Below are 16826 nucleotides of genomic sequence, written 5' to 3'. Positions count from 1 at the left end.
CGTGTCACACTTAAGTGTGAGACAATTGTCATAATGTGTCACTTGTTTGACGCGTTCTAGATCTTAAACGCGTTCTCCTCATGCGTCACAATAGTAACGCATGATCAAAACGGGTTACACATTCTAGATCTTAAACTCTGGTTCATGGTTTCATATTCATTTCAGAACCTATTGTGTGATGTGAGGTGAAATAATCCAAGATTGTGTGCTTCTGAAGTGAGGATTTTGGTGGCTAAATCTTGGAAAAGAAAGAAATTTAATTTGGTATGTTAAGAGTTTAAACAATCTACAATGCTAAAATGCCATCTGCGGAAATCCATCTACAATATATTGTATTGTAGTGTTTATAATTTTACAAGCTATGTGTCACGTGGCAACACGAAGTTGGTGATATGTTGTCACTTTAAATTTCATAACACACCCCTAGGTATATATTATATAAATATGAATTTAATAAGATTAATAATTTCATAAAGTATAGTAACTAATTTATGATGCTTATTTCAAAGTGGTAACTAAAATTGAGTTGATTTAAAGATATAAGACTAAGTTTATAATTTGCATTAGTTATATAAATATCTGTTAAAACAAAGTAAATTATGAAAATTAAATTAAATATGAATAAAAACAAAATTAAATCGAAGAACTTAAGAGGAGAAAGTACAACATATTAGGAAAGCTATCAAAATGAATTGAGAAGAGAGTCACTGAGTCAATATTAAGAAGTTGAAAAAGAATGTATTGGATAGGGTCAAAATATGTTCCTTTCGCTATGCTATAAATAATTTTAATCAATTATCTCAATACAATACTATTAACTACAAATATTTGGGGTACAATTATATCCCTGTTTTCATGTGTGTTCGTGTAACTAATCATTTGTACTCCCCTCGTCCCATTAAAGATGACTCACTTGTTTTCATGTGTGTTGTAACTAATCATCTGCACTCCCCTCATCCCATTAAAGATGACTCACTTTCCTTTTTGGTTTGTTCCAACCAAGATGACCCATTACCAATAATGAAAACACATTTATCTCTACTTTATTCCATCTTTCTTACTTTACTCTATTCACTTAACACACAAAATAAAGTTGCATAAAATCCCGTGCCGCTCAAGGAAAGGGTCATCTTCCTTGGGACGGGGGGAGTACTCTCTTTGTCGCATTATAAGCGAGACACATTTTTTGGATATAGGATTGAATAAATTAATATTTATAAAGTGGATAGAGAATAAAGTATCATAAAAAAAATTAGAGGAGTGAAGAGAGAGAAATAGAATTGAGATGAAAAGTGATGTGAAATTTTATTTTAATTGTTAAATAAGTTTAAATATGATAGTGTTACTTTTTTTTAAGATGAAAAAAAAGTTCAAAACTTGTATATATACATATTTAAAAATGAAATTTTGGGAAAAATTATAATATATCAGAAGTTGATATTGTAATACCTTTTTATTTTTTAATACTTGAATCCGACCTGAAAATCCGTGGGCCAGTCCCATTTTGCATGCGCAGTCATATTTTTAATATGAATATAACTATTGGGTTGTAGTGGAGTATGATATAAGTTAAAGGAGCAAGTTGCAAATAAGGCCACAATATGAAGATATTTTTCTATGCCGACCCGCCAGTTGTCACCCCGTTTTGAGGCTCCGAATCTGTTTTGATTTGGCCCAATGCCTCAAAGCTCTAATTTAGATTTTGTCCGATTCATCACCACACGTCGCCCGAGTCCATCCTACGTTTCGTCCCCTAATCCTACGTGTCACCTGCTGAGCCCACAAAACGAAGCCACGTCATCGAACGCCGAGGCAGTTTTTGGAAAAAACAATCCTAAATCGCTGTTAAATTCTGGAAAGCTAAGAAGAAAAAGACCCTCTAAGAAACAAGTATACTCGATAAGCCTTATCTATATTATGGATCCGAACCCAAATATTGGTTGCTTTGCTTCTTGATTGAGCGCTGCTTGTCTTGTGTGCAGCGGTGATTTGCTTTTGTGTTGCTCTGTTTTGTTATGTATCTCTCTGAATTTTGTGGGAGGGGTTTGAGCACCTTTGACTATCGCTTTGCCCTAATTTGACGAGGTAATGTTGATTGATATTGTTATGATTCCCCTGATTGATATCCAAAGTGTTTTTTCTTCTTTTTGGCTGAATATCTATGTCTGGTTTTGGTAACTTCTGTTATTATGGATTTCTGTATCTTTGTTTGTGGTGCAGGGCTTGATTGTTTGTAATGGCTTTTGATGATGTAAGTTTGGAAATTAGGATGTTATTACTGGATTTTTAATGGATAATTGTGGCTTCCTAGTTGATAGACTAGGGATTTTTTATGAATAATCTGGGGCTTCTTAGTTGATAGGCTAGGGTTTGATACTTCTATGGCCTGCTTATAGTCTGATACTCAGTTTTATTGTTTACAGGGTGTTGTATCAGCACTGAGAAGGAGTTTTGGAGGATTAACTGAACAGGTTCGATTCAGTTTGGGGCGGGGTGAAAGTAAAGAGTTGTTTATCCAATTTTACTCAGATAATTGTCATACTGGATGTCATGATCTGGCTAATTTCCGGTGGATTAGTTTCATTAAGTGGTGTAGGAATTGTGTGCCTGAAGAACGAAGCTACTAATACTATTGCACCTGTTGTCTTTTTTGGCAAACGTTTATCAGAGGTTTAGTCAGCGAGAGAATATTGAGTTTCTTGCGCATAATCTTCAAAGACAGTTTGTGGATCTAATTGGCAGGGAGTCTTTCAATGAATATTGATGAAAACGAAGAAAAAGGGACACAAGATGAGGACAAGAGCACTGAAGATGGAATTTTGGTTCTGAAACATGGTTCGATTCAAGTCAGTGACCTGAATGTAGATGCAGCTGAGCAAGTTAAAACTAACGGTGCAACTAGTGGGTTGCAAGTGCAACAACAGCAGCAGCAGTTTCAGAGCACAGGAGTTTGCTGGGAAAGGTTTCTTCATGTTAGAACCATTCGGGTCTTGCTGGTGGAGAATGACGATTCTACACGTCATGTTGTAACTGCTCTGCTCAAAAACTGCAATTACGAAGGTAGGTAACTTTAGGCGATGTCAAATACGAATGTAACCTAAGAGTTTATGGTGAAATATTTCTAATTATGCTAGGATGAAACATGCTAGGAAAAAATCACGTACGAAGTATCACTAATTACCAAGGGAGATGCTAGACAAATTATGTTTGAGGTACTAAATAGAGCACACCCTGTTTTGGAGAAGCTAAAAAAGACAAATAGCCTATTGGTGTTGCATGTGCAAGTGTTGAAAATCCTCTTCTATCTTCTTTGTTCATATTCAAATTCAACGAACTTCCAGAATTCTGTTTCTCCACCTTCATCTTCACAAAACATTGATTTCTCTGAGATTTAATTGAAACCTTCTCATTCTTTCTGCATTTCTTTTCCACCTCATCGAATCTGGCTTTTAGCTTTTGACTTGATTGATGAATGTAAAAGCGTACTTATTATCAAAGCTGTTGCAGTATTACATAACGACAATGCCACAAAGTAGGAATTTTCTTTGCATTATGTGATAACACTCTGTTATATCTAACTCTGGTTGACTGATTAATGCAGTACTTGACGCAGCAAATGGACTTCAAGCATGCCAGATTCTGGATGCTTTAACTAACCATATCGACATTGTCTTAACTGAGGTAGTGATGCCATGTTTATCCGGAATAGGCCTTCTGTGCAAGATTATGAACCACAAAACTCGCAAGAATATTCCGGTCATTAGTAAGTACTTATCATCTTATGATAAACTTGCTGCCACACATAGGTATTACTAACCTTGAATCTGTGAGATTTTATGTGCAGTGATGTCATCTCATGATTCTATGGGCTTAGTATTTAAGTGTCTCTCCAAAGGAGCAGTTGACTTCTTGGTTAAACCTATCAGGAAGAACGAGCTTAAGAACCTTTGGCAGCATGTGTGGAGGAGATGCCACAGCGTGAGTTTTTGTAACTTTCTCACACTGTATGCCCATAGCAATGCTGCTTCACAGACCAAATACATTTTGGTCAGTCTTACTAGCTGAAACTGCTTTGCACGATGGTGTGGAATTTCTTGTTTGAATTTTTTGTTACCAAGAACACATATCTAGCATGTAATCTAGGACAAACCTGGTGGTGTTGACCTTGCTCTCCTTTTTATCCTTTGCTGCTGACGGCATAACCTGTCATGTTTCATAACAATCTGAATAGAAAAGTATCTTAAGATAGGGAAGATTAGTTTAGTCGACTCCTCTTTGGTTTGTACTCAACAGAATCGTTAGTGAGACAATAAAGAAGGTCACGGCTGTTTCAAGTGTACAAATAAGGGTGGGAATACGGATATCGGGTATTGGGTTTACCCGTACCCGACCCGATACCCGCCAGGTATTGGGTATCCAATATCCACTTTTATGGGATTGGTATGGGATTGGATATTGAAATTTAAGATAATTCGGGTATTGGTAACCCGAATGGGTATCGGGAATTACCCAAATACCCAATTTATTATTTTAAGTATTTTTATAAATTAAGTTTAGTCATTTCAGGCTTCAACAACCGGGCTAATTTATTTACTAATTATAACTTTCTCTAAACTTATAGTATAAATAAGTCAATCTCTGTTACTCTAGGTCAGTGCTTCTACATTTTAATTTAATGTGTAACTTTTACTGTGTTACTTACATAACCAATCCTCATAAATATAATCGTGTACTTTGAAATAAAAGTGACCCATTTTTTTTTATAGTTTTATACTACAAAATAAATGCAACATTAAAGATATTAATCTATATAAATATTTTCTATAGTTATATAAATATAATTATAATTTGAATTTTTTTATTAGTTATTAACACATGTAAAGTCGGGTATTTGGGTACCCGATTCGTCGGGTTTGGATACCTGGGGCGGGTATTGGATTATCCGAAAATATATCGGGTCTGGTATCGGGTGGACATTTTAGATGATTTTCGGGTTTGGATACCCGTATTCCCCCCCCCCCCCCCCCCTATGTACAAATTTGTTTTTCACATTTAGGCTTTGTTACATTCTCAATTTCATCTTGATTAACTTTGCTTTCAGTCTAGTGGAAGTGGGAGTGAAAGTGGTACACAAACTCAAAAGTCTGTGAAATTAAAAGGTAGTGAGAAGTCAGGAAACAGTGCTAGTGGTGACGGGGAAAACAACGCGAGCAATGGCTTAAATGTTGGAGATGGGAGTGATGAAGGGAGTGGCGCACAGGTATTAATTCTTTTGTATTGTACGACACGGAGTATATAAAATAAACTTGCGGGATCTGGAATTGAAAGTGACCAAACTGGGTTCTAGTTGTAACAGATGGCCTTTGATCGTGAACAGTAAAAGAAACCAAACATCTAATTGATAAGTATTGGATTGTCATGTATTGTCTTGTTACATGGTTTTTGTTGGTAACACTGAATTGTCATTCTGGAGATCTATGAATAGCAACAGCCCTTAAACTTCTAAATCTATACATGATATGATAGTTCTGGAAAAAAGAACCGAGGGAAAATTATTTTGCATATAGCTCTAAATTTTTGGATTCCTGGAATATTATCTGGGTTACTGGATAACATTCTTGGCTAACATTTTCATAAGGGGGAAAATATTAAGCTTTTGTTCAGATGCACCTAACAATACTGTTTGACAGAGCTCTTGGACAAAACAAGCTGTAGAAGTTGACAGCTCTGAAGCTTTATCTCCAATGGACCAAGTTGCTGAGTGCCCAGACAGCACGTGTGCCCAAGTAATCCGCTCAAACGCTGAGCACTCTCCTAACAAAAAAGTGCAAATTAGTGCAGCATGGGATGGCCAAGGACAAAAAAAGCTCGGTATGATCTATGTATGGCCAACGTTTTGGCTTATTTGGTTCCTTCCCTTGATCTGACTTGGCAAGTTTAAATGTAATTGCAGATGACGCTGGGAAGAGTAGTGACTTGGAGACAGTTTTGAATATATATGCAGAACCTAAATATGACAATCGTGCAGAGGTACAGCCCAAAGCTGTTGGTAGAGAATCTGCTTCCAGATACAAATTAGATATCGACAATATTGCAACCAGTGATCGTAAAGAGCCAAATTTTGAGCTTAGCCTAAAGAGAGCTAGAGGGGTTCGGGATACAGGGAGATGTGCTCAAGAAGATCGCTACGTCTTGCGCCATTCTGTGCAGTCAGCCTTCTCAAGGTTATGGAAGGATGGATAATTATGCAACACTTTATCTTTTGTGTTCCAGCTGTGATGTACTGCACTCACATAATACTTATCTGTATCTGCAATTTTATTTGTTTTCCTTGTGCTATGCAGGTATAACACACCTACAAATGTTTTCAAAGCTCCTAATGGAATCACCGGTAGCAGTTCAATACTTGACAATAGTACTGAAGTTGCCAAAAGAGAGTCTGTTGGTGATTTACAAGTATATTCATCCGATCAAGTTATGTATCAAAGTTCAAATGGTGTTAGCAATAACATCGATATGGGCTCTACCACAGATAAACTCCCTAAAGATAAATCTGAAGCAACCTCTGCTATTAATGGGTTACGCGCTTCTGCTTTCAGAGTTGTGAAAAATGACCTAAGACACAATCAACAGCAGAGCGGCCTCATGCCTAATGGAATACAATCTACAGACCTTTGCATAGGCTCATACCAGGAGCTCAAAACTCAGCACCCTCACCACCAAAATTATCACCACCACCACCATCCCTTTCGCATGGAAAATCAACCCTCGTCCAACCATGATGAATCATCCTTGAAGAAGTTGGCTGCAGAAGCTCCACACTGTGGGTCAACAAATGTTTTAGGTGGGCCAGTGGAAGGTACACTGAGGAACTCTAGTCTAAATAGAAGTGCCTCTGGAAGTAATCATGGAAGCAATGGGCAGAATGGAAGCAGCACTGCCATGAATGCTACTGGAAATAATGCAGAGAGTGATGTTGGTCAAGCTGGGAAAAATGCCAGTGGAGATGGCAGCGGCAGCGGCTGTGGCAGTGGCAGTGGCAGTGGGAACGAAAAAAAATTTGCTCAGAGGGCAGCTGCCCTTATCAAGTTCCGCCAAAAGAGAGAAGACAGATGTTTCAAGAAAAAGGTACAAGTTTTGTTTCTATAAAGAAACAGTTGATTGATTGCTAGTGGGATCGAGCTTTTTATGCCCAAGCCTTCTCTCTTGAGCTATTGCACAATTGAGTCTAAATAATGAAAATGATATGTGCGTTTTCAGGATAAGATAAGCAAACTCTTTTCTTGCCTAATATTTTATGGTTACTAACTTGTTTATTTATAAAAATCTATGAGATTAAAGATCCAAGCAGTATTGTTGAATATACGAATAGTAAGTTTGAAACCAAAAAATATTATTGACAATAGTATTATTGATAGTTATATTTGGAAGGCCTTACAATGTGTTTGTTGTCAGGTACGGTATCAGAACAGAAAGAAGTTGGCTGAACAGAGGCCTCGTGTTCGTGGACAATTTGTAAAGCAGTCAGGCCCTGAAAGCTCAAGTAGAACTGGAGATGAATGATTCCCCACCACTGTACTTGTTGATGTACTAATCTTTCTCTTCCCAAATAGGAACTGTTAATGCAAGAATGTTGTCCAAATTTACGATTATTTGATGAATGGCATTGCTTGTTTTGTTTTTGTGTGCAAATTTTGAGTTCCTCCTCTCAGTTAGCATATCAGGATCTGTGAATGATTCATGATGGCTTAGCCTATACTCCAAGTTTACCTTGGAAGGAAAATGAAGTGAATCATTTATGAGTAGCAACAAGTGATTTGGTGCATATGAAATTGTGAGACACCACACAAGGGGAAATAGATGAATGTGTTGATTTGGAGCTTATGTCAACCTCGATCAGTTGAAATGATGGGCTTGGGAAGATGATTCTCATAGAATATATTATCCAAATTGATCTAACTAGTTGATGGCTGGAGCATCACTGATCATTGATCACTACTGCTTATTCCAAAATAAAAATATCAGACCAAAACAAACAATATGTGAAGGGGTGGGGTATGGGAATTTCATTTAGGATCTAGCCTTAAAGCACAATGGCATAATTTTTAATCAACATATTGACCTCGCCATTCTGTCATGTCGACAACCTAGGATCATTGAATATGAAGATTTTCTGACGAGATGTCCCATCATCATGTCGACAACCTAGGATAATTGAATATGAGGATTTTCGGACGAGATGTCCCATTATGCTGCATTTATGCTCCTGGATAATAGTCTTCTTCACCGAGCCATAGTTAATATTGGTTTTCTCTGAATTTACTTGTCAGGTTTAAAAATTTGGTTACTGTTCGGCTCTAACTGATGTAGATGCTACCTCCTGAATCTAATGAAATACGAATTATGTAAATTAGAGTTGTCTGAAATGCTTGTTAGCTGAGACTTTCTCTCCTCTCAAATTTGGTTAGTATATAAACTCTGTTACATTATGATTTATGAGGCCCCCATAAATTCTTGTATATTGACTAGGCCTCTGAGAAAGCAAAATTCTAGTAAATTTTGGATTCCATTATGAAAAGACTTTAGCAAACATATTTTACCTACACTTTTTTCTTCAAGATCTTGTTGTCCTTTCAATCATGTAGGGGGGTAACAGTAATACAGTATTGCTCCTACGCGAGAAGATGGCAAGGATGGTGATAGGCTTCAGTAATCAAAGCAAGTTACTATTGGAAGTGGGCAACTACTCCAGTAGAAATTCATGCTGAGAAAACCATATCCTTGATCTCTGCAAGCATCACAGACCGGCCTTCATATGATGGCCACAATTGGTGTAAATATGGACAGAAACAGGTCAATTTATACTCTATTGCTTTTTGTTCTAGTTGCTTGAGTTGAGTCCCTCCGACCTTCGGAACAGACAAGGCCATTGGAAGTAGCAGTTTTGTGATTAAAGTTTGTCCTAAGAGTTAATAATTATCACCACTGTCTACTGATTCCTGTCTTCAATTTAGATCTCTATCTTTTGAAGAAAAATGTTGGCGCTCAATAGATATGAAATTCCTCAGACGAATTTCAGTTTTGAGATGGTTTAATAGTATAAAGAAACCAACAAATTAAGACTGCAAAGAAGCACAAAAAAGCTAAAGAAAAATTAAGAGGATACACACAACATTAAGTATCAGTATGTAGTGGTTTAGAATTATTTATAGCAACACGAATACAATATTGCCTTAGAAACTGTCACGCTATACCACTCATGTGGTCTCGAACAACACAGGAAACATCAACTTGTTGCAGTATATCAGCACCAGAGTTTAACTGATCACTTCTGTTGGAGGAGGTGAAAAACATGCAAATTTAATCAAACTTGATTCGGATGCACGGTTATGTTTGGAAATCTAATATAGAAGGAGAAACTACCATAAATTGTTTGTTGTAGAACTGGATGAGCCAGTTAGGATCACACTTGGTTTGCTTGTATGCATCAATCTTGTTCAGTTCCTGCACATCCGTATTATCAAGATTATTATCACTTTCTAATACATACTATATAGATTAGATATGTATATAAAGATAAAAACATTTTAGTGAACACCTCTATATATACAGCTAGCCTTGGCCTGCCTGGTATTATATCATACTTGAACACTTCCTTCAGATAGATCTGAAACCTTTCGATAAACGGAACAAAAGCAGCATCCACCTAAATGGCGCACAGCATGAATTATTACGAGAACAATCATGTTAATAGTCTTGGTTTAATCTCATAACTTACTTGGCTAAATTGGCCCAGAAAGAATGGCCCATCCTCAAATTTTGCAAGTGCCACTTCCAAGTAGTCAAATTCGGCGCCTGACATATAAATACAGTTAATGCATAAGTGCATAGGAAGAAAAAGCATGTCTCGGACCTACCAGCTGCTTTCACAGGGTCTCCTTTGAATGACGTGAACACGTTCTTAGTGAACGTGTCCATGTAAGCAATCATCTCGTCTGCAAACTTGAGCTTCTCGTGATCCTGTAGTAAAATAGCACGGCATTGTTAAGACGTGTATATAAATAAATGCAAAGAGAATGAGGAGATAAAGGCTGTAATTTATTTACATCTGGTAATAGAGATGGTCCTTGGAAGTTAGTGTCTACATATCTTATCAGATCCATGCTTTCTCCAATGATTTTGCCATTGTGCTCCAATGAAGGCAACTAATTGATATATTCACAGATGGGAAAAAGAGAAAATGAGTTTGATCTAGTAATGCTAATCTATAAATATAAAAGAGGCAAATTCTACCTTGTTTGGGGGATATACTTTTTCCTTATACCAAGCAGGTTTATCTGCAAGCTCGATACCAACAAGTTTGATCTGATCTTGTAAACCCTGGGAATGAAAATCTCATAAAAATAAGATAAACTGAGACAAGAAAAAGAAATACTAGTAAAGAAAAGGGACCTTGAAGTTCCTGACAATCCACACACGCTGGCAAAAGGGGCACTCGTAAAACACGTATAGCCTTTAAAAAAAGGGGTAAGAAACATATTCAGATCAGTACTACTTATCCACAGAGTTTGAGAGAGAGATAGGTAACCTAGTGGTTCCATCGAAGAGTGGAGGTGGCTCGAGACAAGTTGAATCGAAGAGTGGTGGAAGAACTTCTTGGACGCTACTGAAATGTTGCAGACATATAATAATCGATAAAAAATGAGAATCAACAAACTTCAACATGAAACGGCGATGAAATGAATGGATGTACGGAGATCTTACGCTGCTACGGAGGCCATAGTTGTCGGCAGTCAGAGACTCAGACAGAATGAGATTGAGTGGTGAAAAACACGCTACTACTCCAAAGTGTCAACTCATTTCATGTGCCATCTAGTATTTAATTAATAAGTAAAAAATAATATAAAATTGGTTGAAATAATATTATAATAAGATCAGACGAATTTGATAAATGATGGGAGTACCAAATTATAATATCCCATCCATCATATAAAAATAAGTCAGACGGCATGAATTTTCATACTTTAATTGGTAAAATAAATGATAATGAGAAAAGTAGTGGAAATAATCTATCTATCTATACATATATAAAATGCGAGTTTTGACCAACATTTTAAATATTTATAAATTTTTGGACAAAATATTAAATATTTATAAATTTTGGATTTTGAATGTAATTTTTTAATTTATTTTATTTATCGGTTGAATTCAATCATGAAATTGTAACTGCCATACTACTCATAATTGTATTAATGATAATTCATTTTAAATTTTTACTATTGCACGCTTTAGCTTCCTCATATGTTCAAATTCATTAACATATTAATATGGAAATCATAATACTTATGTTGATATTTAAATACGGAAAGAATCGTTTTAATTCCTTTGGCAATAGAAAATGCGCTCCAAAATAATTTATTTCCTTTTAACATTCATTTAAAATTTTGACAATTTAACCTAAATTTCTTAATAATAATAACGTACGTTGTCTAAGAAAAGTGTAATCTATACATCTATACAAAAGGGAGTTTTTGAAAGAAATTCCATTTGAGCACATATGAAATACGTAGTGTATTGTATTTATTTTAGAAATGTAATTGGAATCACTAATTACAATGAACGATTAAATTACATATTAAAATATAGCACTTACAAAACCTCCATGAATTCTCAGCCATTTCTTCTTCTCAAACATTTATTGGCCCTATTAATTTTATATATTGCTCTTAACTTTTTTCTCCCTATAAATATTCTCATTTGTCGAATTATCATACATCATCAAACAATTCTACTTTCGGGACTAAAAATATCAATAGAAAAACCCAAGAGCTTTCTCCAATAAATGGTTGTTGTGCTAGCATCATCCACCATGATTTCGGCAAGAAAACTAGAGTCGAGATCGAACCTGAAAGTACGACTCAAAATGGCGATGAAATGTTTGGAAAAATATCTTGCACCGCAGCGCACCAGCGGCGTGCCGTTGTAGAACGTCGGTGTAGGCGGCCTTACATGTAGAAGGGCTGAGAGGTGGTGCTGTGGCAGATAGGGCATCCCACAATTTCAATAAATGAAAAAAGATTTTTGCAAATTGTAGAATTATGGTGATAGCGATGAAAACAGAACATTCAACAACGAAACAACACAAGGATTTTACGTGGTTCGGTTTAAATCAAACCTACGTCTACGGGAAACTATCTGAGATCTTTTATTCACGGCTAAAGATGGAGATTACAATGGGAAACACAAATGAGAATGAAGAACAACACACGCACGCTATCTACTCTCAAGATATGAGCTCAAGTATCTCTTTCTTCTCTCCCTCTTCGATTCTCCTCACACATATGCATTCATACTGGAACTGAGCAGCTCCTCAACTTATATACTCTTCATGCAACGTCCAAAACTGTTATGCAACGGCTAGAAGCAATCGGTTGTAACTGCCTCTCTAAACCGCGTGCATGATTAGCTTTCTGTTTTATCCGAGCCTATGAGCTAAGCTCTCTCTCGTCCGAACCAGCCACGAGCCAATTCACATGGTCACGAACCTAACAATCTCCACCTTGGACATGTGAATCATTCCTCAGACTTTGTCTCCATACCATCACTCCACCTCATCGTGTAATCACACTTACTAGCCTTAAGCAATGCTTAAGTTTGGAGGCTGGCAGTGCCTTTGTCAATGCATCAGCATCATTATCTTCAGTGCCAATCTTCATCACCTCTACTTCATCCTTCTCAATCATATCCCTAATAAAATGTAGCCAGATGTCTATGTGTTTACATCTTTCATGAAACACTTGATGTCTTGATAAACTGATGGCTCCAGTATTGTCACAAAACACCTTAACTTTCTTTTGTTCCAGTCCAAAATCAGCCAAGATCCCCTTCAACCAAATCCCTTCCTTTACTGCCTCTGTAAGGGCAATATACTCAGCCTCTGCGGTGGATAGGGCAACAACCAATTGAAGTGTAGATTTTCAGCTAACTGCAGCACCATAAAGTTTGAAGACATAGCCTGTCTGAGACTTCCTGCTGTCCAAATTTGCAGCATAGTCAGAGTCACAATATCCAATCAATGGATCATCATCTGCTGAGTTATCTCTCTTGAACAATATTCCAAGTTTCTTGCTGCCCTCTAGATACCTGAGAATCCACTTCAATGCACACCAGTGCTCTCTGCCAAATTCTTTCATATATCTGCTTATGACACTCACACCATGAGCCAAATCTGGCCTTGTGCAGATCATGCTATACATGATGCTTCCTATAATACTTGCATAAGGGATTTTTGATATTTCTTGCCCTTCTTCATCTGATTTTGGAATCTGCTGCAGAGATAGTTTGAAATGTTGAGCCAATGGAACAGATACCTCTTTGGAATTCTCCATCTGAAATCTTTTGAGGACCTTGCTCAAGTAATCTGATTGCACCAGATAAATCTCCCCTCTGCCTCTGCTTCTCTGGATGTCCATTCCAAGGATCCTTCTAGCCTCTCCTAGATCATTCATTTCAAATTCTCTGCTTAATTCAACCTTCACTGGTATGATTTCTTCCATGTTTTCTGTAGCTACTAGCATATCATCAACATACAGGTTCATTTCCCTTCATTGCTTCCTCATAAGTAGCAGGTTCATCAAACTCTATGCATTCTCCTACATGATGTGCAAAATATGCCATCTCATAATCTGAGAATCTGGATGGTAGTTTTGGCACTCTCTTTGGTCTTTCTCTTGCTGCATTTGGGACTCTGGGGGGTAGTCTGTGAAGGATTGGCACTTTGCTCAATCTCTGAGTGCTTCAGGTTATCTGCATTAGTGACTATAGTGTCACTTCCATCCACTGGCTCCACCTCAATTGAAGCAGCTCTTCTTTCTTCTGCAAAGTAAGGCATTATGGCCTCATCAAAACTAACATCTCTACTAACTATTAACTTCCCATTTCTAGGTTCTGCCGCCATTATCGTGACTTGTTGATTCCAGAAATTGGTGATGGCGGAGCGATGATGTGTGTACCTTTACTTATAGATATCGAACCTGGGGACTGTTCTGGGTATGGTTATCTTATCAGTATCAATCACAATTTGGTCATTGATGACGTACAGGTGAAGTAAGAAGTTGCCCAAATCTCGATTGTCAAAGAATATATTCCGAAAATGTGTGTGCCATAGTCATTTTCTGCTCAGAGCTCAGATGAATAATGTATTAAGACGTCATTTTCTGCTCAGAGCTCAAATGAATAATGTATTAAGAGCATCAGCAATGGCGTCCGTCCTGGCGGACGTCCGACCGGTGTGCCGGACATCCGCCATTGTGCAAGGTCGCGACGGATACGGACGTCCGCTGCGGACACCGGAGTTCCGCGGCGTTCCACGGACGTCCGCCATTGCGGAGACACGACGGACGTCCGTGCGGACGTCCCGATTTTTTAATTTTGTTTTTGTTTAAAAGTCTATATATACGGCTCGTTGAACTTCATTTTATTCGCACCAATTATTTTAACAGGTTTCTCTCTCTCTAAATTTCTTTTATATATCCGTAATGGCTGGTAGTGGTAGTGGTAGTGGTAGTGGTGGGCATTATGAACACATGATGCGGCTGATTCATGCACGTGTGCGGGAGGCAGCGGATAGGGAGGAACAAGCGGCCTTGGAGCCGGCGGTACCTCGACCCATCCATCGCCGATCTATAGTACACCGGGACCACCTCGCTGCACGCCGTCGGTTGTACGAGGATTACTTTGCTTCGGAGCCACGATATGGGGAGAACATGTACCAGCAACGTTTTAGGATGCATCGTCCGCTCTTTTTGCATATCGTGGGTGATTTAGAGAGTCGATACAGGTATTTCAGGGTGCGGGAGGATGCGGCCGGTAAACCCGGCCACACGCCGATTCAGAAGGGCATTGCCGCAATCAGGCAGTTGGCATACAGAGGCGCGGCCGACATGTTCGACGAGTACCTCCACATCAGCGAGACGACTGCCCGCGAGTGCCTGAAGTATTTTTGTCAGGGCGTTAGGGAGATATTCGAGGATAGGTATCTTCGGAAGCCTATCCCCCGAAGATTGTCAGGCTCTGCTGGATATGCACGGGAATCAGCACGGGTTTCCGGGAATGTTAGGCAGTATAGATTGTATGCACTGGGAATGGAAGAACTGCCCCGCTGCCTGGAAAAGGATGTACACTACTGGTTTCAAGGCCAAGAATCCCACGATGATCCTTGAAGCGGTAGCTGACTACCGGCTGTGGATTTGGCATGCCTATTTTGGAGTAGCCGGGTCTAACAACGACATCAATATCCTCCAGTCGTCGCCCCTTTTCAACGACCAGTGCATGGGCGTCGGTCCGACCAACAATTTCGTCGCCAACGGCAACCAGCACAGTATGGGCCATTATTTGGCGGATGGGATGTACCCGATGTGGCCCGTCTTTGTGAAGACAATCAGATGCCCAACGGATGAAAAGAAGATATACTTTGCGCAACGCCAGGAGGCAGCGCGCAAGGATGTGGAACGGGCATTTGGTGTGCTCCAGTCTCGATGGGCGGCATTGAAGGGTCCATCACGGCTGTGGTATGTTGACAGCATCGCCGACATCATGTACGCATGTATTATCATGCACAACATGATTGTCGAAGATGAAGGTCCAGCGCTGACTGATTGGGCCAATGATGATGCTGATGTTGCTGGTCCAAGCCACGACGTGGCCACTGGCAATGTACGCATGGGAATACCCCATGACGATGTCGATAGAGTCCGTGCATTCGCCAACTGTGCCAAAATCAAGCCCATGTTCGACTCCAGAACGATATAATTGAAGAAGTATGGCAGGGGAGGGGTCGTCGTTGATGGAGTTTTTAATTGTTGAAATGTATTTTTTTTTATTTTGGTGTAATGTAGTTTTCTTTTTTTTAATTAATAAAATTTTTATTCCGTATTTGTTTCGAATTTTTAATTCCGTAAATTGTTTAATTTGTGAATTTTTATTAATGTGGGAAGTCCGTCGGGATGTCCGCCACTGTGCAGTGGGATGTCCGTATGACGTGGCATCCGCAGTGGGAAGTCCGTATGATGTGGCAGGAGGTGTTTTTGAGATGTCCGCGGGGATGTCCGCCGGGACATCCGCACCACTGCGGATGCCCTAAGACGCTATTCCAGGCATCGTACCAAGACAACGACCAAATGCCATTTGTCACGCATTTATATTTTCTCTATTTTTAAAGTAGTTAAATTTAAAATTGGTATCTGAATATTCCGCACATTTTAAATCACTAAACTCGGAAAAAGTATAGTCATTGGTCTCAAGGAGTTAGGGGGAAAATGTGAAAAAATAAATTAAGAATGCCTTAAGATGCAATTAGTGATTTTTTGGAGATCTATAGTAATTTTTATCACGTTCAAGAATATAAAATGTACAAACCTTATTTTTCAGGGATACAATTTTGAAGTTCACTCTTTTAAAAGAGCAAATTAGTAGATAAATCATATGATCAAATTCTGATGAGTTCCAACCTTTTTAAAAACTAAATAATTACTCCATAAATTATCAAATTTGTATTTTTTGCAATTATTTCATTCATTTCGTTTTCAACATAACGTACTAATAGCCAATTTTTTAAATATATGAAAATAGGGAGGTAATCAGATTAATGTGTATAAAACTGTCAAAAATGAAAACTAATATAAGTTCTATGATTATGTTCATCTAATGGCCTAGATTCATGCGCCTATTATTAATAAAATTATTATTTTAATAAGAAAAATGGCAGTTTTGGGAGTGATAGTTTTAGGCAGTTAATTTTATCTTAATTCACTGCTTTTAACTTTGGT

The 16826-nt window shown here is 38.2% G+C and overlaps 2 protein-coding genes across 6 annotated transcripts; one reads left to right on the top strand and one right to left on the bottom strand.

Annotated features, from left to right (window-relative positions):
• The first annotated feature begins 1833 nt into the window (after positions 1-1833).
• LOC121795432 (two-component response regulator-like APRR7) lies at positions 1834-7692 on the top strand. Of its 4 annotated transcripts, XM_042193967.1 has the most exons (11): positions 1834-2085; positions 2221-2251; positions 2424-2471; positions 2743-3060; positions 3602-3763; positions 3845-4047; positions 5102-5260; positions 5691-5871; positions 5954-6224; positions 6345-7128; positions 7456-7692. In XM_042193967.1, the coding sequence occupies exons 4-11, from the start codon at positions 2754-2756 to the stop codon at positions 7561-7563; spliced, it is 2175 nt and encodes a 724-aa protein (XP_042049901.1). In that variant the 5' UTR covers positions 1834-2085; positions 2221-2251; positions 2424-2471; positions 2743-2753; the 3' UTR covers positions 7564-7692. The 4 variants fall into 4 exon arrangements, with proteins under 4 accessions (XP_042049901.1, XP_042049900.1, XP_042049902.1 ...); XM_042193966.1 differs by lacking the exon at positions 2221-2251; XM_042193968.1 differs by lacking the exon at positions 2221-2251 and having other exon boundaries at positions 1837-2085; positions 2424-3060; positions 3845-3978.
• Positions 7693-9116: 1424 nt separating this feature from the next.
• On the bottom strand, positions 9117-10860 carry LOC121797437 (glutathione S-transferase L3-like). Of its 2 annotated transcripts, none has more exons than XM_042196193.1 (10): positions 10765-10860; positions 10589-10666; positions 10453-10513; positions 10294-10380; positions 10107-10205; positions 9918-10020; positions 9779-9855; positions 9599-9706; positions 9424-9504; positions 9117-9331 (listed from the first exon to the last, which is right to left on the bottom strand). In XM_042196193.1, exons 1-10 carry the CDS (start codon positions 10779-10781, stop codon positions 9326-9328), a joined length of 717 nt encoding a protein of 238 aa, XP_042052127.1. In that variant the 5' UTR covers positions 10782-10860; the 3' UTR covers positions 9117-9325. The 2 variants fall into 2 exon arrangements, with proteins under 2 accessions (XP_042052127.1, XP_042052128.1); XM_042196194.1 differs by having other exon boundaries at positions 10589-10663; positions 10765-10839.
• Between the last annotated feature and the right edge of the window lie 5966 nt (positions 10861-16826).

Source organism: Salvia splendens, chromosome 3 (assembly GCF_004379255.2).
Source record: "Salvia splendens isolate huo1 chromosome 3, SspV2, whole genome shotgun sequence".
Classification (NCBI taxonomy): domain Eukaryota; kingdom Viridiplantae; phylum Streptophyta; class Magnoliopsida; order Lamiales; family Lamiaceae; genus Salvia; species Salvia splendens.
Note: the sequence above shows the minus strand (reverse complement) of the source record. Positions and strands in the feature narration are given on the sequence as shown.

Excerpts from the sequence above, each read along its gene's own strand:
- LOC121795432 (XM_042193966.1), top strand. The coding sequence starts at position 2,754 with ATGAATATTGATGAAAACGAAGAAAAAGGGACACAAGATGAGGACAAG. Across the intron at positions 3,061-3,601 it reads CAAAAACTGCAATTACGAAG|TACTTGACGCAGCAAATGGA; the intron begins GTAGGTAACTTT and ends TGATTAATGCAG. Across the intron at positions 4,048-5,101 it reads CACAGACCAAATACATTTTG|TCTAGTGGAAGTGGGAGTGA; the intron begins GTCAGTCTTACT and ends CTTTGCTTTCAG.
- LOC121797437 (XM_042196193.1), bottom strand. Across the intron at positions 10,381-10,452 it reads GGATTGTCAGGAACTTCAAG|GGTTTACAAGATCAGATCAA; the intron begins GTCCCTTTTCTT and ends TTTCATTCCCAG. Across the intron at positions 9,856-9,917 it reads AGACCCTGTGAAAGCAGCTG|GCGCCGAATTTGACTACTTG; the intron begins GTAGGTCCGAGA and ends TTTATATGTCAG.